Source organism: Blennius ocellaris (assembly GCF_963422515.1).
Source record: "Blennius ocellaris genome assembly, contig: SCAFFOLD_263, whole genome shotgun sequence".
NCBI classification, from domain to species: Eukaryota; Metazoa; Chordata; class Actinopteri; order Blenniiformes; family Blenniidae; genus Blennius; species Blennius ocellaris.
The window spans coordinates 15,522-40,816 of NW_027662292.1; the positions used below are offsets into that span (position 1 = coordinate 15,522).

Consider the following 25,295-nt stretch of genomic DNA (forward strand, 5'->3'; position numbering starts at 1 on the left):
GATAGATGATAGATAGATATATGATAGATAGATAGATAGATGATAGAGATAGATAGATAGATATATGATAGACAGATGATAGATAGATAGATAGATAAATTGACAACTGGCTGTTGTACCGAGGAACAAAGTAAAGAAAGTCTAATATTGAGTAGAGCGACATCTTGTGGCCAAATGGAAAATCCAAAGTCATTAAAGTCAATCTTTTTTAATCAAAATATTAATTTTATTATCAAAATCCATAAAAATAAACAATATAAAGTGGCGACAAAGAGCTTCAGAGCAGAGCAGACTTAACAAACCAACAGAAGCAACAAAAAAAAAAAAAAAACATTTAAAAATAACATTTAATAACCTGAAAGGTAAATGATCCTGATTCTCTCAAAACAGAGAACATGTAGGTCCAGTGAGTGAAGAAGGTATTTTCAAAAGATGTGGCAGGGTGAGAGCAACATCTCATCACATCCAGTCCACCTCACAGGCTGGCGGCTTTTCTCTCTTTCATGTTTTCATATTCATTGTGTCATGCTGGTGGAACCGGTGGTGGAACCGGTGGGATCCCTCATCACCAGTCGGTGCTACGGTACTCAGACACTTCCTCTTACTGCATTAATGACTTGTGTTTCTGTGCAACCTGCTCAGGGACGTGAATCCTTTTGGCGAAAAGCAGCAAATCAGAGTAGAAAGTTCATGTTGTCAAAGTGTCCGACTGCAGCTCAGAGCAGCCGTGGGTTCTCAACATGGCCGGCCTGCGTTCTGCTCACGAAATGTCCGTCGTCGGCCCAGCTAGCCCAGCCTGCTAGCCCAGCCTGCTAGCCCAGCCTGCTAGCCCAGCCGCGTGCTCCGCCGGGACAGCCGGGTGCAGCTAGCACAGCAGAAGCTGGAGTAGTAGGGGTTGGAGCACAGGCGAGCGTAAACGATCAGCTTGCAGTTGGCGAGTTCCGACTGATCCACACATTCTGGCGGGAGGTGAACGTCTGCGGGTGAGAGGAAACTTTTAAACCGACGGAAACCCAAACCGTGGCAGAGAGAAACCATCCTGCAGGTCTGAGGTGGGCTACAAGCTTTCACACTGAAGGTCTTCAGTCCTCAGGCAAACACTCCGTCGTGGCTTTTTATTTCTCGGGCAGACGACAGAAACACGATTCAACTGGTTGGTCGTCTTTTTGGCCTTTTACAGAGCAAGTCATGGCAAACAATGAAATAATCTGCAAATCAGGAAATAAAACCGATAGGTATAACTGTTCAACCAGACATTGAGCAATAGCTTATAATATTGATTGTAATGTAAAGACCTTGTTTTGATCTCATCATGAAAATACCACGGGGCTTTATGGAAATACTGATCTGAAGAAATCTGTGTGTGTGTGTGTCTACAGTGTGTCTACAGTGTGAGTGTGTGTCTACAGTGTGAGTGTCTACAGTGTGTGTGTCTACAGTGTGTGGGTCTACAGTGTGTGGGTCTACAGTGTGTGTGTCTACAGTGTGTGGGTCTACAGTGTGTGGGTCTACAGTGTGTGTGTGTCTACAGTGTGTGAGTCTACAGTGTGAGTGTCTCCAGTGTGAGTCTACAGTGTGAGTGTCTCCAGTGTGAGTCTACAGTGTGAGTGTCTCCAGTGTGAGTCTACAGTGTGAGTGTCTACAGTGTGAGTGTCTACAGTGTGAGTCTACAGTGTGAGTGTCTACAGTGTGAGTGTCTACAGTGTGAGTGTCTCCAGTGTGAGTCTACAGTGTGAGTGTCTACAGTGTGAGTGTCTACAGTGTGAGTCTACAGTGTGAGTGTCTACAGTGTGAGTGTCTCCAGTGTGAGTCTACAGTGTGAGTGTCTACAGTGTGAGTGTCTCCACTGTGAGTCTACAGTGTGAGTGTCTCCAGTGTGAGTCTACAGTGTGAGTGTCTACAGTGTGAGTGTCTACAGTGTGAGTGTCTCCAGTGTGAGTCTACAGTGTGAGTGTCTACAGTGTGAGTGTCTACAGTGTGAGTCTACAGTGTGAGTGTCTACAGTGTGAGTGTCTACAGTGTGAGTGTCTACAGTGTGAGTCTACAGTGAGTCTACAGTGTGAGTGTCTCCAGTGTGAGTCTACAGTGTGAGTGTCTACAGTGTGTGAGTCTACAGTGTGAGTGTCTACAGTGTGAGTGTCTACAGTGTGAGTCTACAGTGTGAGTGTCTACAGTGTGTGAGTCTACAGTGTGAGTGTCTACAGTGTGAGTCTACAGTGTGAGTGTCTACAGTGTGAGTGTCTACAGTGTGAGTCTACAGTGAGTCTACAGTGTGAGTGTCTACAGTGTGAGTGTCTACAGTGTGAGTCTACAGTGTGAGTGTCTACAGTGTGAGTGTCTCCAGTGTGAGTCTACAGTGTGAGTGTCTACAGTGTGTGAGTCTACAGTGTGAGTGTCTACAGTGTGAGTGTCTACAGTGTGAGTCTACAGTGTGAGTGTCTACAGTGTGTGAGTCTACAGTGTGAGTGTCTACAGTGTGAGTCTACAGTGTGAGTGTCTACAGTGTGAGTGTCTACAGTGTGAGTCTACAGTGAGTCTACAGTGTGAGTGTCTACAGTGTGAGTGTCTACAGTGTGAGTCTACAGTGTGAGTCTACAGTGTGAGTGTCTACAGTACAGAGTGATTGTGCTTCTTGAGTCGACCAACACGTGAACCAAAAGTAAAGTTCCACTCCGACGGTGAGATTCCAGTGAGACGAGCTGCGTTCAGACTCTACAGGTTGAGACGAGGTTCTCACCGTCTCGAGGCTCTTTGATGACCTTGACTTCAGCCGTGGCGCTGACGGAGTAGATCCCAGTGTAGGCGTTACAGGTGTAGGTGCCCTCGTCTGAAGGTTTGACGTTGTTTATGATCAGGCTGCCGTCCGGCGACGTCAGGACATTACGGCCATCTGGACGGACCAGGACGCCATTTCTGACGTTAAAGACACAAGAAACAGGCCTGCTGCTTCACTGGTTCCTCTGTTACAACCAAACACCTGAGGAAATACGTTACAACCAAACACCTGAGGAAATACGTTACAACCAAACACCTGAGGAAATACGTTACAACCAAACACCTGAGGAAATACGCCTCTGGACTTTATAATCTGGTTTTGATAGAAAAGTCCTCGTGTTGACACTTTCAGCCATTAAAGTCAGGGTTTGGGTTTAGGGTAGGGTTCAAGGTGTAGGGTCGGGTTTGATGTTTGGAGTTTAGGTTTAGGGTAGGGTTTGAGGTTCAGAGTTTAGGTTCAGGGTAGGGTTTAAGGTTTAGGGTAGGGTTTAAGGTTTAGGGTAGGGTTTAAGGTTTAGGGTTTAGGTTTAGCTACAACATCTTTACATTTCACTGACTAATGAATAACGACCTCGAGCGTTGTTTTGAGGATTTAGCCCCCTTCACCCCCCCCCCCCCCCCCCAGTGTCTGAGCCAGAGTGTTTGTCCATCATTTACTCTTCTTCATGTTTGGACTCAGCTTGTTCCAGTATTACTCCTCCAGTTCCTTCACCGGCTCCATTAAAGTTCTAAATCTACTGATGACCCCCCCCCCCCCCCCCGAGTCGGAGTCTGCTCTCTGGTCCAATCCTGAGCCCAGATATTCCAGCCTGTGATACTACATGGTGGTCCTAAACTGTTTCTAGGTGTGAGTATTTGGAGGGGTTACTTTTCCAGCACTACAGTAATCCTACATTTCCCACCTGGCGTCACTGACTACAACCTCCATGTTAGCATCAGGGTGAGAAACTCCACCAGTGACGTGAAGTTGCCCCACCGTCCTGCTTCCCTCACATCTAGACTGTGGAATGAAGTAACTATCCCAGTACTTTAGTTCCTGGTTACCTGGACCAGCCGATGTTGACGTTGTCTCCTGACACCACACAGGGCAGCAGAGCCGTGCTGCCTTCAGACACCTGGATGTTATTGGGCGCTCTGGTGATCTTCAGATCCGCTGGACGGGGAAACCAGAGAATCGTCAAATGGTCAGACCAGGTCGGAACTCAAAAGGCACTTTTAATGGAACCACAATGGGAGAACAGCAGAAAGTAATATTTTTATCGACAACGACCTAAAGTTAGCTGGGATGTTTCAGACAACCTAACAGTAACTAAGTTGACAAGTTGCACAGCCTGATTTGTGGTGTAAAATCATCTTGTGCCACCAGGTGGGGCAGTGGCTCACTTCACCGATCCTCCTGCATTCAGTGCAAAACAGTGAAGCAGCAGACACGGTTGGGAAAACAAATGTTGTAATCCAGAATCATTATCTTTAGTTTTCTGTATTTCTGTTTTCCCTCGCGGTTTGTTTTTCCCTCTTCTTCTTCTTGTTCTTCTTCGTTGGCTATGAGGCACTGCCGGAATCCGAAGCAGCCAATCAGAGTTCAATGCCTGCCCTGACAACCGTGTCTGTCACATTTCAGTTTTGCACATTTTGAGCTAGCGCACAGCAGAACTTGAGCGGAGGTGGAGAGATTTGAGCGAGTAAGAGAGGCAGGTTAAGCGCAGTGGAGAGAAACCGAGCGCAGAAATGATTTGTCTTTGCGCAATTTAAATATTTCCTCAAAATGCTATTAGTGCACTTGCACAATTCATTTTTTTGCGCTCCAATTTTCCCATCGCTCGCCCAGAATTCTGGCACAAATATAACCCCATAGACGGGAGTTTGAACGGAAGACGAGCAACGTCGCCCACTGAGCCAAACCTGCTCCTGCAGGATGAGAAGGAAAGAGAAAGAGGCGGGACGAACCCACCTTGGACCCGCAGGTGCAGCTGGCGGTGCTCCAGCTGCTGAGGGCTGGAGGCTGAACACGTGTAGACGCCCGAGTCCTCCGGCTGCAGAGGCCCAACTATCAAGGTGCCGTCGGCGTGGTGGGTGATCCTGCAGCACAGCAAGACTTCTGGTTACTGCGTCTCACACTGGAGCCACACAGTCAATGGAGAACGTGTGAAATATGGAACATATGACCAAGTGCCAGAATACCAGAACCGCCTTGTTGCTAGTAGCTTTGGTACTCAGTAAGAAATCAAGGTTTCTGAACTGTGTTTAGTGGTATGTTTGTTTTTATTGGCTATGTTGTACATGCAGTATTAGTACATATGTTGATGTTATTAAGTGTTGATTTTAATACTCAACCAGTAATGTAAAAGCCATTTGAAAAGTTCAGTTACTTCATCAGTTACTAAAAGGATTTTAAATGCATAATTAAATCACATATATATTTTCATATTTTTTTCCATCCATCCAGTGAATCCTTGCTATTTAGTTTTTTTAGATACTAGTTAGTTACTTTTCCAGTTAGTGTCAATAAAAAGTAAGCAGTTACTTGGTGTAGCTCTCTTGCCTGAAAGCCGAGGGTTTGAATTCTCCTGGGTTCTCCGTCTGCATGTGAGGGTTTCCTGCCACTGCACTGCCCCGGGGCTGCCACACAGGGGCGCTGTTGCTCCAGTGTCAGTGCTCGCTCCCCCCCCCTCCCTCCCTGTTTTCTCCTGGGTCTGTTTATGAAGAACAACTGATGACCAGGCTGGGTCACCCTGTGTTCTGATTCCACGCTCTTATTTTGGCGGGTCTATGCTGGAGTCTGACTGCTTCCCTAATACAATCACAACGGCTCCTATTGCCCCAAACCACCACTGACCAGAGAGGGGTAACCCGAACCCTCACCAGAGAGGAGGAAAGGCATGACAAAGCAAGATGCTCATTGATTGATCGAAAGAGGAAGCCCCGCCCCTTTAGCCAGTGGTGGCTAAAGATGCTAATTAGCTCCAGTGTAGGCGAACATATGACATCAGTCGCAGTAGATTTTCTGTAAATCCCTGTAGTTGCAGTGAGATACTGATAATATATTTCTAACCTTCATTAGGAATCACTTTGTCTATTTAGACTTGGATTGAGATATTTTTATCCTGTAATCATTCATTAGCATCACACTTTACCGGTAACAAGGACAGACTGGGAAATACTATGTGTTTGTCTTATCCAAGAAAAAAGTATGTTTCTCGGCATTGTACTGTAACTGTACACATAAACACTTACATTTAAAAATGGCTGGTAAAAATGTTGAGTGGCTGTTAGACTTGGCAGCAGGTGAACCAAGAACTTCATTTCTATCTCTGGACCAAACACTGGTCACATTCTGCTTAGTTTACTTCTTAAAAGTTCTGCAGCAGTACTAATAGTCTCCACATCTGGAGCGACGCCCCAGAAGTGAAGAAAGTGTGTCCTCTCTCTCCCCGGCTTGTTCCAGGTTTTAAAAAGTGTGTTGCTCCAAGCAGCCAATCAGAAATCAAACCCTATATAGTGTCATCAGGGGTTTAGCCAATCACAATCAAGGTAGGCTCCTCCCCTTTGACTCCTCCCACATCAGGCAGCTCTGCTCTGGCACATGGTACCACGAGAGGAAGCACTTCCTCCTCTTCCCAAGATGGGCGTGTGTGGGCGGAGCCAGTCCAGCTCACACAGACACAGCAGATTCTGAATGCAGCTCCTAGGATCTGATATTCTAATGGAGGAAAATCAAGGAGGAGCTAGAAACTTTGAATACGAGGTTTCTGGACCGAGCAGAGCAGGAGGAGGAGGTGAAGATGGAGGAGAGGTGAAGATGGAGGAGGAGGTGAAGATGGAGGAGGAGGAGGTGAAGATGGAGGAGGAGGTGAAGATGGAGGAGGAGGAGGTGAAGATGGAGGAGGTGGTGAAGATGGAGGAGGAGGTGAAGGTGGAGGAGGTGAAGATGGAGGAGGAGGTGAAGATGGAGGAGGAGGTGAAGATGGAGAGGAGGAGTAAGATGGAGGAGGAGAGGTGAAGATGGAGGAGGTGAAGGTGGAGGAGGAGGAGGAGGAGGTGAAGATGGAGGAGGAGGAGGTGAAGATGGAGGAGGAGGAGGAGGTGAAGGTGGAGGAGGAGGAGGAGGTGAAGGTGGAGGAGGAGGAGGTGAAGATGGAGGAGAGGACTCTTTCAAACTAAGAGCGTGACATGGGTACCTGGGGGTCTCTGAGGGTCTGTCCATCTTTGGTCCACTGGATCGTGACGGCCTGCAGAGCTGAGGGGGGGATGATGGTGCAGGCAGGCTGACCGTTTGTCCTCCACGCATTTCCACCAAAGACGAGCTCGTCTGATCAATACTGAACCTGAGAGGTAGAAGAAACACAACGTGATGCTTCGGTCACAGCCTCATGAATTCAACATAGAACACAAGGAGATTTAAGGCTTCATATCGCCGACACACGTTCTGACGGTACCTTGGGAACGGACCGTCTCTGGGCAGCGATGTAGGACCTTGGTGTGACGATCCTTCTGTGTGACACAGAGAAGCTCAGAAACACAAAATGACCCTGTGCCACACTCGGCGGGGTTAAACTCAGTGTTTTTACTGAATCTGGCCATAAGGAGAACTCCCAAGCTAGAAACTCTCCAACATTCATCAGTGACCAATGCTGGACCGTCTCTGGCTGGACGGTCAGAGACTGACCCTCCTCTTCGCTCCGCTGCAGCGCCGCTCAGCTGCAGCGACGCCCAGAGCTTTGAGTGGAACCAAAGGACGTGTCGGTCCTCCCTCAGTGACCTGCCGTCAGCCTCTCATACAAATATGGACAAAACCCTCACATTCAGTGTCCAGGACATTGTGGGCACCTGGTGCAGCGTGTGGAACCACCAGCTGCCTCGTTATAGCAGCGTGAGATTCAAAAACAGCATGACGTGTATGGAGTGGAGTTAAAGTGTTATTGTGGAGAAGAAAACCTGCAGTGACTCATTAGAGAAGTGAGGGAGGAACCTGGGGAACAAGAACCTGCTGGAACAAGAACCTGGGGGAACAAGAACCTGGGGGAACAAGAACCTGCTGGAACAAGAACCTGCTAGAACAAGAACCTGCTGGAACAAGAACCTGGGGGAACAAGAACCTGCTGGAACAAGAACCTGGGGGAACAAGAACCTGCTGGAACAAGAACCTGGGGAACAAGAACCTGGGGAACAAGAACCTGCTGGAACAAGAACCTGCTGGAACAAGAACCTGGGGGAACAAGAACCTGCTGGAACAAGAACCTGGGGGAACAAGAACCTGCTGGAACAAGAACCTGGGGAACAAGAACCTGGGGGAACAAGAACCTGCTAGAACAAGAACCTGGGGGAACAAGAACCTGCTGCAGTTTAGTGGAACTATCAGCTTAGAACGTTCTTCTGTTCACTGATACAGTGGAGTGTGATTTCAGTGTGTCTCTGGGAAAAATGTTGACGTTGATGATGATGATGATGATGATGATGATGATCACCTCAATGTGGGCCACAGACGGTACAGACAGTACAGAAGGTACAGACAGTACAGAAAGTACAAACAGTACAGACAGTACAGACGGTACAGAAGGTACAGACGGTACAGACAGTACAGATGGTACAGACGGTACAGACAGTACAGACGGTACAGAAGGTACAGACGGTACAGACAGTACACCAGTTTCAAACATCATGAGCACAAAGCTGCGCCCATCAAATTTATAAAGAAAACGTATATTTGTACATACAGTATACAGTACAGGCCAACTGCGAGTACAGGTGTTACACGTTGTAACGGCATGAACTTCACTGTGGGATTGCTTTGTTTTCCTTTCTTTCTTTTTTAAGAAAAAAATTGTTTTAAACACGGCGAGAGAGAGAGAGAGAGAGAGAGAGAGAGAGAAAGAGAGAGAGAAAGAGAGAGAGAGAGAGAGAGAGAGAGAGAGAGAGAGAGAGAGAGCAAGTGAATTACTACAAAATAACACTATCACTGAGGGTTTTATCTCTGTTGATAAAGTATTTGCTGACTGTGATTCTGAGGAGGACACGATCAGCCACGGAGGGCGGAGTTACGTGATGCACCTGAACACGTCACACTTGTATCAACAGCATGAAGCCTGTTTACCATAAAAATCCACAGATGAGCCTCATCGTTTAAGCCGCTGGGTTCAAAGCGTGTAAAAAACATAGCGGCTTTTAGTCCGAACATTACGGAAAGTTCCGGTATGCAGGCGTACGCTTGAATAAAGTCCCGGCACACTGAGGGGTAAAACTGAAAAGAGCCGGTGCTGCGTACCGGTGCATACCGACCCCCCGAGGCCACATTTTCCACAACTGTGTGTGTGTGTGTGTGTGTGTTACAGTATAATATTGCCACTTATTTCATGTAATATGGTCAAAACTTTGTTTCTAGAAATCCTCACAGTGGTGGACCTGCACTCTACCTAATTCCAGACTTATGTTAGATGTTTATTAATTAATTAATTAACGTAAAAAGTTTCACCAAAAGCTAAAAGGACGTGATAAGAATAGTCCCTGAATTTAAAATGAGTCTCTATGTGTTGAGTCAAAATTAATTCTGTGGTTTTCCCTCAATGACTATCCATTACAAGCTTCAGTTTATATATATATATATATATATATATATATATATATAAAACCAGTGCAAAGTTATTTAGAGGATGAAAGCTTTCCAGAGACTGACAGGTCTTACCAGAGACTGACAGGCCTTACCAGAGACTGACAGGTCTTACTAGAGACTGATAGGTCTTACAGAGACTGACAGGTCTTACCAGACACTGACAGGTGGATGTAGCAGTGGCTTACCAGAGACTGACAGGTCTGACCAGAGACTGACAGGCCTTACCAGAGACTGACAGGTCTTACCAGAGACTAGCAGGCCTGACCAGAGACTGACAGGTCTTACCAGAGACTGACAGGTCTTACCAGAGACTGACAGGTCTTACCAGACACTGACAGGTCTTAACAGAGACTGAGAGACTGACAGGTCTTACTAGAGACTGATAGGTCTTACCAGACACGGACAGGTCTTAACAGAGACTGACAGGTCTTACCAGAGACTGACAGGTCTTACCAGACACTGACAGGTCTTAACAGAGACTGACAGGTCTTACCAGACACTGACAGGTCTTAACAGAGACTGAGAGACTGACAGGTCTTACCAGAGACTGACAGGTCTTACCAGAGATTGAGAGACTGACAGGTCTTACCAGAGACACAGGTCTTACCAGAGACTGACAGGTCTTACCAGAGACACAGGTCTTACCAGAGACTGACAGGTGGATGTAGCGGTGGTCTCTCTCCTGCTCTCTAGTAGCGACACACAGGAACCAGCCGGAGTCCCCCGTGGTGAGAGGACCGACCAGCAGGGAGCCGTTGGGCTGCTGGTGGTGCCTGGAGAGACGGAGGCACAGAGCCTGACACAGGTTAAACACACACACACACACACACACGATAGAAACACTAATCACAAGCATGTGAAGTGTGTTTGTACGGACCGGCGGGAGGACAAGGGGACCCCGTCCCTCCTCCACTCCACGGCGATGGTGGAGGACGGCGGAGGACTGACTCTGCAGGGCAGCACCACCGTCTGGCCGGCCAGGGCCTCCACCGTGGAGGGGTCGCTCTTATCGATGGACACTCCTCCCAGGGTCAAGCTGAGCGGGCGGGGGACGGCGGGACCAGGAGAGACAACAGGAAGGAAAGAAGAAAAACAAAGGACAACACCAGGAAGGGGGGGAGGGGGCAAAAGAAGAGAGATTTGTGGGAAAGGAGAGATTGGAAGTCACTTTATGCTTGTTTTGTTGGCCAACTGGAGCATAAAGAGTGCCCACGACCCGGCAGGAGGAGGAGGAGGATCCAACACTGACATGCAAGAGGCTCATGCAACATGGAGAGTGAGGAGACCAATCACTGACCACCACCCGACGACGCACTGCTAATAAACCCCTGAAGTACGGCGCTGCGTTCAAACACCACGGTGAGAATCGTTGTCACAATCAAAAAGTGCACCTCGTCGTCTACCGATGTTTTGCCCAGTGGTCTATTGAAAGAAGCGTCTCATGCCGGCCATGTGGTTCTACTGTTCTCAAGCCTTTTCCTTCATAGAGGACCTGAATCTCCACACAGTGGAGGAGCTCAGGCCGGAATCCTCCGAATAACAAGCTGCTACTGTATGACTGTCGAACCCCCCCGCCCCCCAAAAAATGTCCCAAATCCTGGACTTTCTTCTGTCCTCTATCAGGGATCATGCGACAAATGAAGCTTCAGCTGTGGGTCTGTGAGCACATGGTGTCACCGTCCTCCTCCAGAGACCGCTCTAAACATCTGATGGTACTGGGATCTCTTCAATTCAGGCCAATGTCTTTTAAAAAACACAAAAAAGAAAACTCTGTTCGTATGTGAGGAGTGAAGAGAGAACGAGTGCTGTCGTCGTGGTGATCCTCCCCGTCCTCTGTCTCTGGCTTCAGGTGAAGCAAACTTTTCTATCCTACTTCTTTCAATGTGCATGTGAAGATCCTGCTGTTGTCTCATGCTGATATCTAGGGACTCGTGAAAGGCCTAAGGTCCTCAAATTCATGTCGGTGGCAGGTTTTGAAAAACCTTTCATGTTCCATCAGCACTGTGTCATTCACACCAGAATTGAAGTAAAACTAGATTCCGGCTCGGGGGCCCCTGCCGAATACCATCTGAGATTTTCAGGTGGATTGGCTAGCTTGCGGCCTAGCATGCCCGTTAGCATGCTAGCAAACATTGTCCGATTGAGCTGAGATTTGGTAGGTGGCCTAATGGGGGTGCTGCGGTCACGAATCACTAGCTAATTAGCTGGTTTTGACGCTGTTTTATTTTTTAAAAATTTCAAAATAAAAGTCATTTAAAAAAAAAAATGATAAAAAACTTCCAAAATTCTTTCTGATCCGGTCTAGAAGATCGTGCCCACCCCGACAGGCTTGAACGAGGTCCCAGCCAATGCTGCTTGCAGCTTTAATTTTCTTTTCTTTTTTTTGGATTCAGAAAAAAACTGCAGGATTTTGAGCACATCTTCCGAGGGTGTATTGAGTTTACCGCTCCACCACCATGTCGTCACGTCAGAAGCACAATCAGTCTTACTTCTTAAAACAGTGATTAAAGCTGAATTAAAGAGCAACAGAAGTGATCGGTTCTGCAGTACGACACAAGTAAGATGGAGCCCAGAGTCTTTTTCACCATTTAAACCCCCCCAACACAAAACAAAGTGTTTTAGTGATGACATATATACATACAATGACATGAAGCATCACAGCACAACGTTTATTAGTTTGATCTCATGACAAGTAGATGGAAAGACAAAGCCCAACAGTGGCGGTCGAACAACAGTGAGGTAGCAGGAAAATAAACTCCAGACAAACAGTGAAGAGTCCCAAAAGCCTTAGACAGAATGTGTGTCCATGTCGGGTGGCTGTGAGTTTTCTGACTTCCTCTCACATTGTGTGGAGGTTAAAGAAACAAGGTGGCGCTACAGGAAGTGGGCGTGGCGTGGGGGGGGGCGTGGCGTGGGGGGCGTGTCTACAAGCAGCCAGAGTTTAGCCTGACAGAGAAGCAGGTCGGGTGACATGAAGCACAACACACAACAGTTTTCTTTTTCTTTTTTTTGGCTTTCAATAGAAAAATCAAAGCGGAGAATCGAACATCATTCCAGGAACTAACACTTGTGACCGCAGGGCCTCGTGAGTGTCACCGACACACACCCCACGCCACCAGTTAAACCACCGGAGGAGCAAGACTTGATGGTTCATTACGATCATTTAAGTCAGCCAATTTCTATTTAAAGCCTAAAAAGAAAAAAGAAAAAAAATCTATCCTTCACTTCAACAATTGCAGACCCTCCGCTAGCAAGCATGCTAATAATTCGATTGCATAATGTTAGCGTTGTGCTTCAACATAAAAAAAAAAAAGAACTGTGCAAGTGTGACATATTGATGCACCGGGCTCAATTCACTGAAATCAAGTGAACATCAGCTTCATCATCATACTTGAGGTGGAGTTAATGAGGCAGAGGTTTGGTCTTCAGCTCACGGTTTGGCGGTTCCTGGTTCCTTCAGCAGTCCTACAGGACTGGAACCAGCAGGGCGAGGCTGAGCCCTGTGCTGTGCTCCCTGAGGGTCTTCAGGTGGTCTTACCTGGCAGCTGGACCCGCGTGCTGTGCGGCGGCGGCGGGCGCCGGCCGGCGTGGCCGCAGGTACAGTCGACCTCTGTGGGCGTGCGTGGCTGCACTGGTGGCCTGTCTGCCGGTTCCACCGGCAGAACCGCCCTGGACGGTGAAGGTCCCGCCCATGCTGCGTGACGTTGCGTCTGTGGAACCTCCGGCTGTGGAGCTTCCTGCTCTGGAACCTGCTCCTGACGGGCTCCGTCCACCACCGGGGGTCCTTCCCGGGGTGGGCTCTCTGGCAGGGGTGGGTTCTCTGGCAGGGGTGGGTTCTCTAGAGGGGGTGCTCTCTCTAGCGGGGGTGCTCTCTCTCGCGGGGGTGGGTTCTCTCGCTGGGGTGGGTTCTCTCGCGGGGCCTGGCAGACCAGGCGAGGTGACGGGACAGGCCCTCTGACACTCTGCCCGGGTCATGAAGTTGTTGCTGTTGCCATGGCAACCGCCGTACCAGAAGTGTGCACACTTGGATGTGAGGACGTCGAAGTGGTAGCGTGACACCCAGCTGCTGCAGGAGCCGGCGGCGCGAGGCAGAGAGCAGAGGGATCGCTCCACTGCAGCAAAGAAACCATCCGTCAACAGGGAATTCAACTACAAACACAACGTTGTGAAGTACACCGACAGAGAAACACAACCTTGTGAAGTACACCGACAGAGAAACACAATGTTGTGAAGTACACCGACAGAGAAACACAATGTTGTGAAGTACACCGACAGAGAAACACAATGTTGTGAAGTACCCCGACAGAGAAACACAACCTTGTGAAGTACACCGACAGAGAAATACAACGTTGTGAAGTACCCCGACAGAGAAATACAATGTTGTGAAGTACACCGACAGAGAAACACAACGTTGTGAAGTACACCGACAGAGAAACACAACCTTGTGAAGTACACCGACAGAGAAACACAATGTTGTGAAGTACACCGACAGAGAAACACAACGTTGTGAAGTACCCCGACAGAGAAACACAACCTTGTGAAGTACACCGACAGAGAAATACAACGTTGTGAAGTACCCCGACAGAGAAATACAACGTTGTGAAGTACCCCGACAGAGAAATACAATGTTGTGAAGTACACCGACAGAGAAACACAACCTTGTGAAGTACCCCGACAGAGAAATACAACGTTGTGAAGTACCCCGACAGAGAAACACAACGTTGTGAAGTACCCCGACAGAGAAACACAACCTTGTGAAGTACACCGACAGAGAAATACAACGTTGTGAAGTACCCCGACAGAGAAATACAACGTTGTGAAGTACCCCGACAGAGAAATACAATGTTGTGAAGTACACCGACAGAGAAACACAACCTTGTGAAGTACCCCGACAGAGAAATACAACGTTGTGAAGTACCCCGACAGAGAAATACAACGTTGTGAAGTACCCCGACAGAGAAACACAACGTTGTGAAGTACCCCGACAGAGAAACACAACGTTGTGAAGTACCCCGACAGAGAAATACAACGTTGTGAAGTACCCCAACAGAGAAATACAACGTTGTGAAGTACCCCGACAGAGAAATACAACCTTGTGAAGTACACCAACAGAGAAATACAACGTTGTGAAGTACACCGACAGAGAAACACAACCTTGTGAAGTACCCCGACAGAGAAATACAACGTTGTGAAGTACCCCGACAGAGAAATACAACGTTGTGAAGTACCCCGACAGAGAAACACAACGTTGTGAAGTACCCCGACAGAGAAACACAACGTTGTGAAGTACCCCGACAGAGAAACACAACGCTGTGAAGTACCCCGACAGAGAAACACAACGTTGTGAAGTACCCCGACAGAGAAATACAACGTTGTGAAGTACCCCGACAGAGAAACACAACGTTGTGAAGTACCCCGACAGAGAAATACAACGTTGTGAAGTACCCCGACAGAGAAATACAACGTTGTGAAGTACCCTGACAGAGAAACACAACGTTGTGTTGTGAAGTACCCTGACAGAGAAACACAACGTTGTTAAGTACCCCGACAGAGAAACACAACCTTGTGAAGTACCCCGACAGAGAAACACAACGTTGTGAAGTACACCGACAGAGAAATACAACATTTTGAAGTACACCGACAGAGAAATACAACGTTGTGAAGTACCCCGACAGAGAAATAGAAATAGAAAGGACTTTGACTGTCCTTTTTCCTGAACTGGAGGACGGAAATGTTGTTCCTCTTTCTCTGGCTTCAGCGTTTCCAGTGGAAGGAACTGACTGAACAAATACTGCTGAAGCTACATTCATTACTGTGATCACATCTTCCTGAATGGACATCCAGACACTGTTGTATTAATACATTTCCATGAGTCTTGTACTTCCTAGTTAAGGGGTCAGGTGACTAACATGGAGATTCCAGCGCTCAGCGGGTGTCGTCAAAGGTGCCGATCACAATAATACCCAATAATACCTCTTATTTATCACATTACGCTTTTCTACTGATCTGATTGAAAGAGAAACTAAACACATTGCACCTCTGAGGGCAGTCAAAGCAGGACTCTCACCGTGGTTGGGTGGATCGGGGCACGCCTCTCCGTTGGCGCCCCCTGCAGGTGTGGTCCGGTCGTAGCAGCAGCCGTAGGTGGTGGTCCGGCACTGAGCGGCGTTCTCAGTGGGGAGAGAAGGAGCAGCCTGAGGAGACAAGGAACGGCCACACTGAGAGGAATAGAAGCCGGATGAAGAGGGATGTCGGTTTAAAGCGTCTGGTGTTTCTTACAGTGGGTGGAGGCGCCTCAAACTCCACACAGCCTTCCTTGTTGGGGCCCTGAGCTGCAGCCACTCCGTCTCTGCAGCAGCCGTAACTGACGGGGAACAGTGAAACTAAACGTTCTGCACATGGAGGCCAACTACAAGAGAACTGTACGACTTAGACCAGGGGTCGGCAACCCAACGCTCTGTGGTCCTTCTGGAGCCTCCGTCCCACTGCACTTCATCCTGGAGGGACGTAAGGAGGCAAGGCCACCCAGAGAGGGACGTAAGGAGGCAAGGCCACCCAGAGAGGGACGTAAGGAGGCAAGGCCACCCAGAGAGGGACGTAAGGAGGCAAGGCCACCCAGAGAGGGACGTAAGGAGGCAAAGACACCCAGAGAGGGACGTAAGGAGGCAAAGACACCCAGAGAGGGACGTAAGGAGGCAAAGACACCCAGAGAGGGACGTAAGGAGGCAAAGACACCCAGAGAGGGACGTAAGGAGGCAAGGCCACCCAGAGAGGGACGTAAGGAGGCAAAGACACCCAGAGAGGGACGTAAGGAGGCAAGGCCACCCAGAGAGGGACGTAAGGAGGCAAGGCCACCCAGAGAGGGACGTAAGGAGGCAAGGCCACCCAGAGCGCAGTCCCTACAAAGAGTGGTAAAATGTAGGGTCCGGTGTGGACGGTGTGGACGGTGTGGACGGTGTGGTCGGTGTGGACGGTGTGGTCAGTGTGGACGGTGTGGTCGGTATGGACGGTGTGGTCGGTGTGGACAGTGTGGACGGTGTGGTCAGTATGGACGGTGTGGTCAGTGTGGACGGTGTGGTCGGTATGGACGGTGTGGACGGTGTGGACGGTGTGGACGGTGTGGTCAGTGTGGACGGTGTGGATGGTGTGGACGGTGTGGACGGTGTGATCGGTGTGGTCGGTGTGGACGGTGTGATCGGTGTGGACGGTGTGGTCGGTGTGGACGGTGTGGACGGTGTGTGGACGGTGTGGACGGTGTGATCGGTGTGGACGGTGTGTGGACGGTGTGGACAGTATGGACGGTGTGGATGGTGTGGACAGTATGGACGGTGTGGACGGTGTGGTCGGTGTGGACGGTGTGGACAGTATGGACGGTGGGGACGGTATGGACGGTGTGGTCCCTGGAGGAGCTCATTGTGGTCCTGGTCCACATTCCAGAGGCTGCGGTCCACCAGCCTCACCCCCCAGGCCCCTCCAGGGTTAATGACGGGGGTCACTACCTGGTCTGGCTGCAGTCCGGCTGGACCGGGGTGGGGGCGGGGCCCCGGGGGCAGCCCAGCCCCTGGGGGCCCCCTGCTGAGGTGCGGCCGTCCGGGCAGCAGCCATAGTAGGACTGGGAGCAGTGGAGCGCCGGGGCGGAGCCGTGGGGGTCCTGGACGGCGCCGGTCTGGGTGGGGTCCCTCGTCTCCGGCCGGCCGGCTGTGGGGGGGGGGGGGGGGGGGGGGGGGGCGGTGGAGGGATGTCATGCGTCACAAACCACACAGGCTGAGTGTCTTTTTAAAACTCAGAGCGAGCATGCAGCGGGCTGGGGAGAGTTTGAGTTCATAGTAAATACTTTGAAAAAAAGAAAAGTTTTATTTGTCTATTTTTTCTTCCAAAGTGGTTCGGAGGAAATGTGAAATTCACATTCCAGCCCGCTACGACGGCTCGTATTCCAGAAGCACCGGGGCCGGCAGGAGCACACTCCACTGCTCTGGAAATATTTTAATCAGGCCAACAATGACGATGAAAACATGTCACTCAGGATAATTAGTGCGAGGACAGACTGCTGGGTACATCGGGGTGGGGGTGGGTGGGGGTGGGGGGGGGGGGCATTCACACCTACAGTTAACACTCACTGGTCCAAAGCATGATGGGAAGGTTTTCAGAAGGATAAGATGCTCCAGACTGAACTGTTGATGAACTCAGGATGAACTAAAGTCTCGACTCAGGACTCAATGTTTCTCTCTTTATATCACGTCGGATTCAGTTAATGGAAGTTTGGAGGCTGCAGCTGTTTGACTTGTGGTTTTACATGCACTTATTTTCATTTATTTTCAGATTCATTACACTTTAAATACTTTGTACTCTAAAGATAAAGTGTTTTTAACTCTAAACTCTGGTCTATAAAGTTTTGAATGGCCTAAATAATCTCAGACTGACTTGTAGAATCTAGAACCTCCAGACCTCTGAGGTCCTCAGGAAGAGGTTCCCTCACTGTTCCGAGAGTCTGAAGAAACAAGGTGAAGCAGCTTTTAGTTCCTACCTCCTCACCTGTGGAACAAACTTCCTGAACACCTGAAGACTGATGAAACACTCACTTCTTCTAAATCTGGACTTAAAACATTCTTATTTGCTCAGGTTTTTGAATAAAAATAGACTTGACTTACTTTATTAAACTTATCTTATTAAATCTCTTACCTTATGTATTATACTATAATGCATTTCTTTCATTTCTTCTGAAGCTTTAATGTATTTCTTTTATTCCATATTTCTTTCATTTCTTTGTAAAGCACTGTCAATTGCCTTGTGTTTGAATTGTGCTACATAAATAAGCTTGCCTTGCCTTGCCTTGCCTTTAAAAAAAAAAAAAATCAATACTCCACCCATTCATTTATTTCTATTCAACATGATTTGTTTAGGATCGAGAGCCTTCGGCCTTATTTGGGAAACAGAAGAATTGGATTCCAACCTGTTGCACGCTCTTCCACAACCGGCCGCAAGACAGTGTGAGAGCCGTCGTGTCCTCGAGGGTCCTGGACGCTGGGAACCACTGTGAGAACATCGGGCGGAACGGCAGGAAGAAGTGACAGAAAAAAACATGGGTGTGAATATAAAAGACGACGTCATCTTCCATTCAGCCACTTCTGTTCCAAAGTTCGGCACCGAGGTTAAAAGCTCATGAGCCTGGGCTGATTTTGGTTCGTCTGCCAGAGTTCTGACTCTGTTTCGGCCGGCCGCCTGTGACGACGGTCCAACCTGAGAGCGGGAAGGGCTTCTTCAAACCCTCTCTGTTGTTTGGGCGTTGAAACGAGAGGTTGTTCAGCTGAACATGAGAGCAACGCTACAGGAACAGTGGGCTCAGTCGTCTTCTTCACCTTCAGCAGTAGTTTGGGCTGCAACAGGCGGAGATGTTGGAACTATACTTCGGTATATCCATTTCTAGATTTAGAGTTTCAGCTCTCAATCTGCAAGGCCATCAGCACCTTCTGCTCGTCTTTCAGTTCACCAGTCACACGTCAAACCCGTCTTTTATTCTTTGAAAACAAAAGCATTGCACATTAGAACCTTTGGCTTTGACTTTGCATTGCAGACGTTGGAACCTTGTCAGTGCGGGGCTGCAGTAGAAGACGCAGTTGGATGAAGAAATACTGGCAAATATTTCATTGAGGCCCTGTTTCCAGGACGACGCTGTCAAGTAAAAACTGCCAATTTCAGTTTGCATGTTGACTTTCTTCTTTGTAAATGGCTCCTGTAGTGCGACGTTTTAGAAATTGCACTGCTCTCCATCTCCGCGTAAACAGGAAAACTAAACGCACGCAGTACTGCAGTAGATCTGCTCATGACTCCAGAGTGTCGATGCTGCTCCAATACAGTTCAGTTTTTTCGGCTTATCGATTTAGTCCCGTGATGAAAGTGAAGAGAACATTCGAAAAGTAACAGACGACAAACACCGACTGTGGAAAACGCCGTGTCCTCCTCACCTTGTGGGCTGTAGCATGGCTGGGAGTTGCAGCGCCCCACGGTGGAGGGCTTGGGCAGGGCGCTACACCGCTCCACCGGGTGCAGGTTCCTCTCCCCGTCCGAGCAGGTCACCTGACGCTCTCGAGAGCCCGAGCTGCAGCTCCTGGAACACTGCCGGGGAAAACACGCATCGCGGTGAATAATGTGGACAAGGTGGCAGGAGAGGCCTGGTAGCCGGTCACCGTTATGTCATATTACTGACTCGTCAGTCGGCATTTGTAATGGTTAAAAAGAGTCGGAGCTGCTGTCTCACTGTTCTGCTCCCTGAGCCGGCCGTTAGCTTTACTGTTAGCTTTACTGTTAGCCACGTTAGCATGTGTCCCGAGGAATTCAGGCTCTGGATCAGACTGGTGTTTCCTCATGTCAGTGATATCTGTCCTCCTCCGTTCCCTCTGAAGGACCCTCTATGCCAGGGGTGTCAAACATGCGGGCCGGGGGCCAGAACCGGCCCACCAGACCATCCAATCCGGCCGCCTTGTGATTTTTGAAGTACGAAGTATAAAAATGAAAACTGACAGATTCTGATCTAAAAACACTAGATTGGCAAATAATGACATTCAAAACCGCCCTTGGTCAGAATTTGACCCCCGACATTAATGCGTCTGTGGAGGTCACATGACGCAACGCCTTTCACAATAAAACAATAAGTCCAACGTATGTGAAGTGATACTTTAGACACGTAAACTCAAAACAATTTCCAGAAGATGACAAATTGTTTTAATCCCGAATACGATATCCAGATACAGGTGACTGAGGGGTTTTTAATATAATATTAATAATTACTGATTAACTTTAATATGTAAATTTCAGAATAGACAAATGGCAAATTCTTGCAGTTACAAAAGAATCAAAAGAAGGAGAGACTTTGCATTTGTCCGTATCTACAGTTTAATATGTTCTGTTTGACTTGTCGGCCCTCCAGAGGTCAGGTCAGGTTGATGTGGCCCCTCAACTGAAATGACTTTGACCCCCCTGGTCTAAACTTTACACACAGACCGTGGATGTGACGATGAATCCACGTCCTCATGCTCACTCCGTGGGTTTTATAGCGTAACGTAACAATCCAGAGGATTTATCCACTCCTGGTGGCGCCGTTCTCCTCCAATCTTAAAGCACTTTATATTTCACTCCAGGAGTTCGAGTTCGAGGACGATTTTGACGTCCCGCGGTCTCGGTGCGACACGTCATCGACGGTGTAAACCCAGCTCACGTTCACTATTAGTGGGTGAACAACACAACGCTTGGTGGATTCTGCAAAGGCGTTCAGACACTCCGTCCTCTAACCCCTTTTTCAACCTTTTTGAGCCAAGGCACACTTTTTTCTTTGGAAAACTCTGGAGTCACACCTCCACCCGAAAATGTTAAAATGTTAAACTCTGTAGCCTCTATTAACAATATAAAGTCTTTCTCATCAAAGTTTTATCAACAGGAATCCAGTAAATCCAGAAAGCAAGGACTTTTTTTAATAGTGACTCCGTCAGTGTGAAACCTGGACCTGATGGATGAAGAGCTGAGATCCTGGTTTTCAAAAACTTCTCCATCACTGTCACTGACACAGTACTTTGATACAAGATGGTAGCAGGAGGTGGAGATGAACCACACTGACGTCTGTCACTTTACATTTCACCGGCAAAGTTCTGTGCTGCCCTCTAGTGGTGAAGAGTATTTATACATGATTACTCTGCAACACACTGCTCTCACAGCTGACAGCGGCTCTGAGAGCAAATGATTTTTAGAAAAAAATGTGAAATTGGATACTTTCCCACAGCACACCTGACGAGATCTCGCGGAAACACCAGTGTGCCGCGGCGCAGTGGTTGAAAAACACTGGTCTAAGCGACTCCAGTGCTCCTGGGGGGGTTGCCAAGTCCCTCCCCGACCAAACCAGAGATATCGTCTCTCCAGCGGGTCCTGGAGAAATTCTCCTGGGGATGGGAGCGGAAATCCTTTTGTACGCAGTCCTCTGCTCACCGTTCCAGCAGACCCTCAGTACGTCTGGGCCTGCCGGGTCGGGCTCACGGTCTTCCTGCCACCTGATCCGACTCACCACCAGACGGTGACCAGCTGAAGCTCTGCAATCTCTTCACCCGAGTGTCCAGAAGGTACGGACTCAACAAGAACCGAGAACTTCTGGTAGCAAGTCCACTGCTGAGCACCTTTGTGTTCCATGATGAGCACAGACGTCCAACAGCAGCTGACCAATCGAGTTCATACCAGCCCCTCCCCCCCACCAGCCAACACCAACCCCAGACCCACCCAGGATCGTTATCCAGTGACCCTTGCTACACAAGCGACACGACTGCTTGTGTTCTATTTTCATGGGTAATATTTGGACATATTGTTCTGGGCCTTCATTCCAGCCTCTCTTTAGCATTCCTAGTTCCTTATGTGGGTCTAGAGCAGGGGTCGTCAACCCGCGGCTCTTTGGTCCCTCGTCCCACTGCAGTTCATCCTGGAGGGACGTAAGGAGGCAAAGCCACCCAGAGAGGGACGTAAGGAGGCAAGGCACCCAGAGAGGGACGTAAGTAGGCAAAGCCACCCAGAGAGGGAAGTAAGGAGGCAAAGCCACCCAGAGAGGGACGTAAGGAGGCAAAGCCATCCAGAGAGGGACGTAAGGAGGCAAGGCCACCCAGAGAGGGACGTAAGGAGGCAAAGCCACCCAGAGAGGGACGTAAGGAGGCAAAGCCACCCAGAGAGGGACGTAAGGAGGCAAAGCCACCCAGAGAGGGGGAGGCAAGGCCACCTAGAGAGGGACGTAGAATTGCGGCTGCAGGTCATGACAGCGGCTCAACTGGTGTCTGAAGCTGGGAGCTTCCTGTACCTTTCACAGTAAAAGCCGACAGTTCCAGGAGGTTCATTCCAGACTTGTTGAGAGTGACGGAACATTCTAGTGAATTACACAACAACTACAGGACATTAAAGACACACCATCACACTCATGGTTCTAACAATCCACATCTCCACATTTATCTTCCATTTTAATAATGTGTAGCGATAAAGGAGCTGAGAGCTGCAATGCATTATGGGAGTTTCTGTTTGTGGTGTTTTAAATGTAATTATTGGGGCTTATGTTAGGTTTGTAGTGTTGCTAATGATTGTGTTGTGTTGCTTAGTTCATGTAGTTTAGTTTATTAGTAAACATTAGTATTAAGTTGTCAACCAGCAGTGAAGAAGGTTTTGTGTGTCGTGTCCTCCTGGCATGGTCTTCCTGTGAGACTGTCAAAATAAAATGTGTGTGTCTCTCTGGACGTTGTGTTCAGTGGGAAACGGGACCAAATGGCTCTTTGAGCATTAGAGGTTGCCGACCCCTGGTCTATAGAATACACAGTTCCTCCTTGCAGTGGTTGGGTCATTACTCAGCAGACACTCACCAGTCCCCACTGTCCAACGTGCCAGCCGATGTGTCTGGTGCAGGCGGCCATGGTGCAGGGCTGGACGGCGGCGGGTCTGAGCAGCGTGCTGCAGGACGTGTCCTCCAGCGTCCTCCCCCCCGAACCCGCGCAGGTCACTTCTCTGGTCTGCTCTCCGGGGCCACAGGTCACCGAGCACTGGAACGCACAACACGGCCTTCAGTGGTTTGGCCACGTTTCAGTTGTGACGAAGAAGAAGAAGGTCTGCTGGACTCACGGCGCTCCACGCCGTCACACGGTACTCTGCACACTCCTGCATGTTGCAGGTCTGCAGGGAGGGCGGGGCCTCGGCGTAGGCCGCGCAGACGGCGTCCTCCACCACGCGGGGGCCCGAGGCCTCATGGGAGACGCACTGCACACTGCGCACCTGAGAGCCTCCGCCACAGGTGACGGAGCAGCGGTTCCACTCCCCGGTGTTCCAGCTGAGGAACCACAGGAGGCCAGACTGAACACTGCTGCTTTACGAGAACCACAACTCTTCATTTAACATGGAACAACAAATAACAAATGGAACACTTGTCGAAAGAAATGTACTCTTAAATTGTATTTTAGGTTTTTTTGAGAAGGCCGTCTAATCTGATTTGTCGGGTTTCTCTTTGTTTTCTAGGAAGTGACTGTGGTTTATATGAATAAAGTGGAATTAAATAAGCTTCACTACAAATGATTAATTAAAATAAACACATGAAGAAACTGTAATTTGTAAAGCACAATATTTTTCACATAAAGTAAAAGAAAATGTTTTGTCATAATATCTAAAAAAAAAAAAAAAAAGTCTGTTCTCAAGGAATATTCAAAGCTCAAATTATAAAGAAATATTTGAACTTGTTTGTAATAAACCTTAAAAAAATATGGAAGTTTTACTGTTTCGATTAATACATTTGGGTAAACTTTTAAAAAAAAAAAACATAAAAAAACGAACTTTTAAAATCTATTTTATTATTATTATTGATGCGCTGTAACTGGTTCAACTATGTTTTGTCAAATTATTGAGAAAAATTACAATTAATAAAGTCTTGAGCCAAAAAACTCATTTTTTTATTCAATTGACTGTTTTGTTGCATGAAGAGAAGAAAATACAAGAACGTTCAGATGAATTTCACCTTGTAAAAACAGCTTGTACGGCTTTGTAACGCTTCAGACAAACACACAGGAAAGACAGGATCCTTTGAGACAGACTGATCAGTTTACCACATTGAAACTAGAGTGACGACACAAAACAGCACTAAATACAGCAAAAGCTACTGGAATGGCCACAAACAGCCTGTAGTGATGGTGCTAATGCTGAGGCTTGGTGTGATGGTGGTAATGCTGAGGCCTGGTGTGATGGTGGTAATGCTGAGGCTTGGTGTGATGTGGTAATGCTGAGGCTGTGTGTGATGTGGTAATGCTGAGGCTTGGTGTGATGGTGGTAATGCTGAGGCCTGGTGTGATGGTGGTAATGCTGAGGCTTGGTGTGATGTGGTAATGCTGAGGCTGTGTGTGATGTGGTAATGCTGAGGCTTGGTGTGATGGTGGTAATGCTGAGGCCTGGTGTGATGGTGGTAATGCTGAGGCTGTGTGTGATGTGGTAATGCTGAGGCTGTGTGTGATGTGGTAATGCTGAGGCTTGGTGTGATGGTGGTAATGCTGAGGCTTGGTGTGATGGTGGTAATGCTGAGGCCTGGTGTGATGGTGGTAATGCTGAGGCTGTGTCTGATGTGGTAATGCTGAGGCTGTGTGTGATGTGGTAATGCTGAGGCTTGGTGTGATGGTGGTAATGCTGAGGCTTGGTGTGATGGTGGTAATGCTGAGGCTGTGTCTGATGTGGTAATGCTGAGGCTGTGTGTGATGTGGTAATGCTGAGGCTGTGTGTGATGTGGTAATGCTGAGGCTTGGTGTGATGGTGGTAATGCTGAGGCCTGGTGTGATGGTGGTAATGCTGAGGCTTGGTGTGATGTGGTAATGCTGAGGCTGTGTGTGATGTGGTAATGCTGAGGCTTGGTGTGATGGTGGTAATGCTGAGGCCTGGTGTGATGGTGGTAATGCTGAGGCTTGGTGTGATGTGGTAATGCTGAGGCTGTGTGTGATGTGGTAATGCTGAGGCTTGGTGTGATGGTGGTAATGCTGAGGCCTGGTGTGATGGTGGTAATGCTGAGGCTGTGTGTGATGTGGTAATGCTGAGGCTGTGTGTGATGTGGTAATGCTGAGGCTTGGTGTGATGGTGGTAATGCTGAGGCTTGGTGTGATGGTGGTAATGCTGAGGCCTGGTGTGATGGTGGTAATGCTGAGGCTGTGTCTGATGTGTAATGCTGAGGCTGTGTGTGATGTGGTAATGCTGAGGCTTGGTGTGATGGTGGTAATGCTGAGGCTTGGTGTGATGGTGGTAATGCTGAGGCTGTGTCTGATGTGGTAATGCTGAGGCTGTGTGTGATGTGGTAATGCTGAGGCTGTGTGTGATGTGGTAATGCTGAGGCTTGGTGTGATGGTGGTAATGCTGAGGCTTGGTGTGATGGTGGTAATGC

At 48.6% G+C, this 25,295-nt stretch overlaps 1 protein-coding gene across 1 annotated transcript; it reads right to left on the reverse strand.

Annotated features, from left to right (window-relative positions):
* Nucleotides 1-425: 425 nt before the first annotated feature.
* Nucleotides 426-23,216, reverse strand: LOC308147920 (papilin-like; the record flags this gene model as incomplete). Its single annotated transcript, XM_080521303.1, is given in 17 exon segments — nucleotides 426-977; nucleotides 2,738-2,913; nucleotides 3,820-3,928; nucleotides 4,727-4,854; nucleotides 6,946-7,036; nucleotides 7,039-7,100; nucleotides 7,212-7,266; nucleotides 10,028-10,155; nucleotides 10,260-10,418; nucleotides 12,921-13,494; nucleotides 15,450-15,576; nucleotides 15,662-15,746; nucleotides 16,882-17,080; nucleotides 18,333-18,413; nucleotides 19,345-19,495; nucleotides 22,756-22,932; nucleotides 23,012-23,216. Coding segments are annotated over 17 exon segments (2,659 nt in total), but the record flags the coding sequence as incomplete, so codon positions are not given.
* Between the last annotated feature and the right edge of the window lie 2,079 nt (nucleotides 23,217-25,295).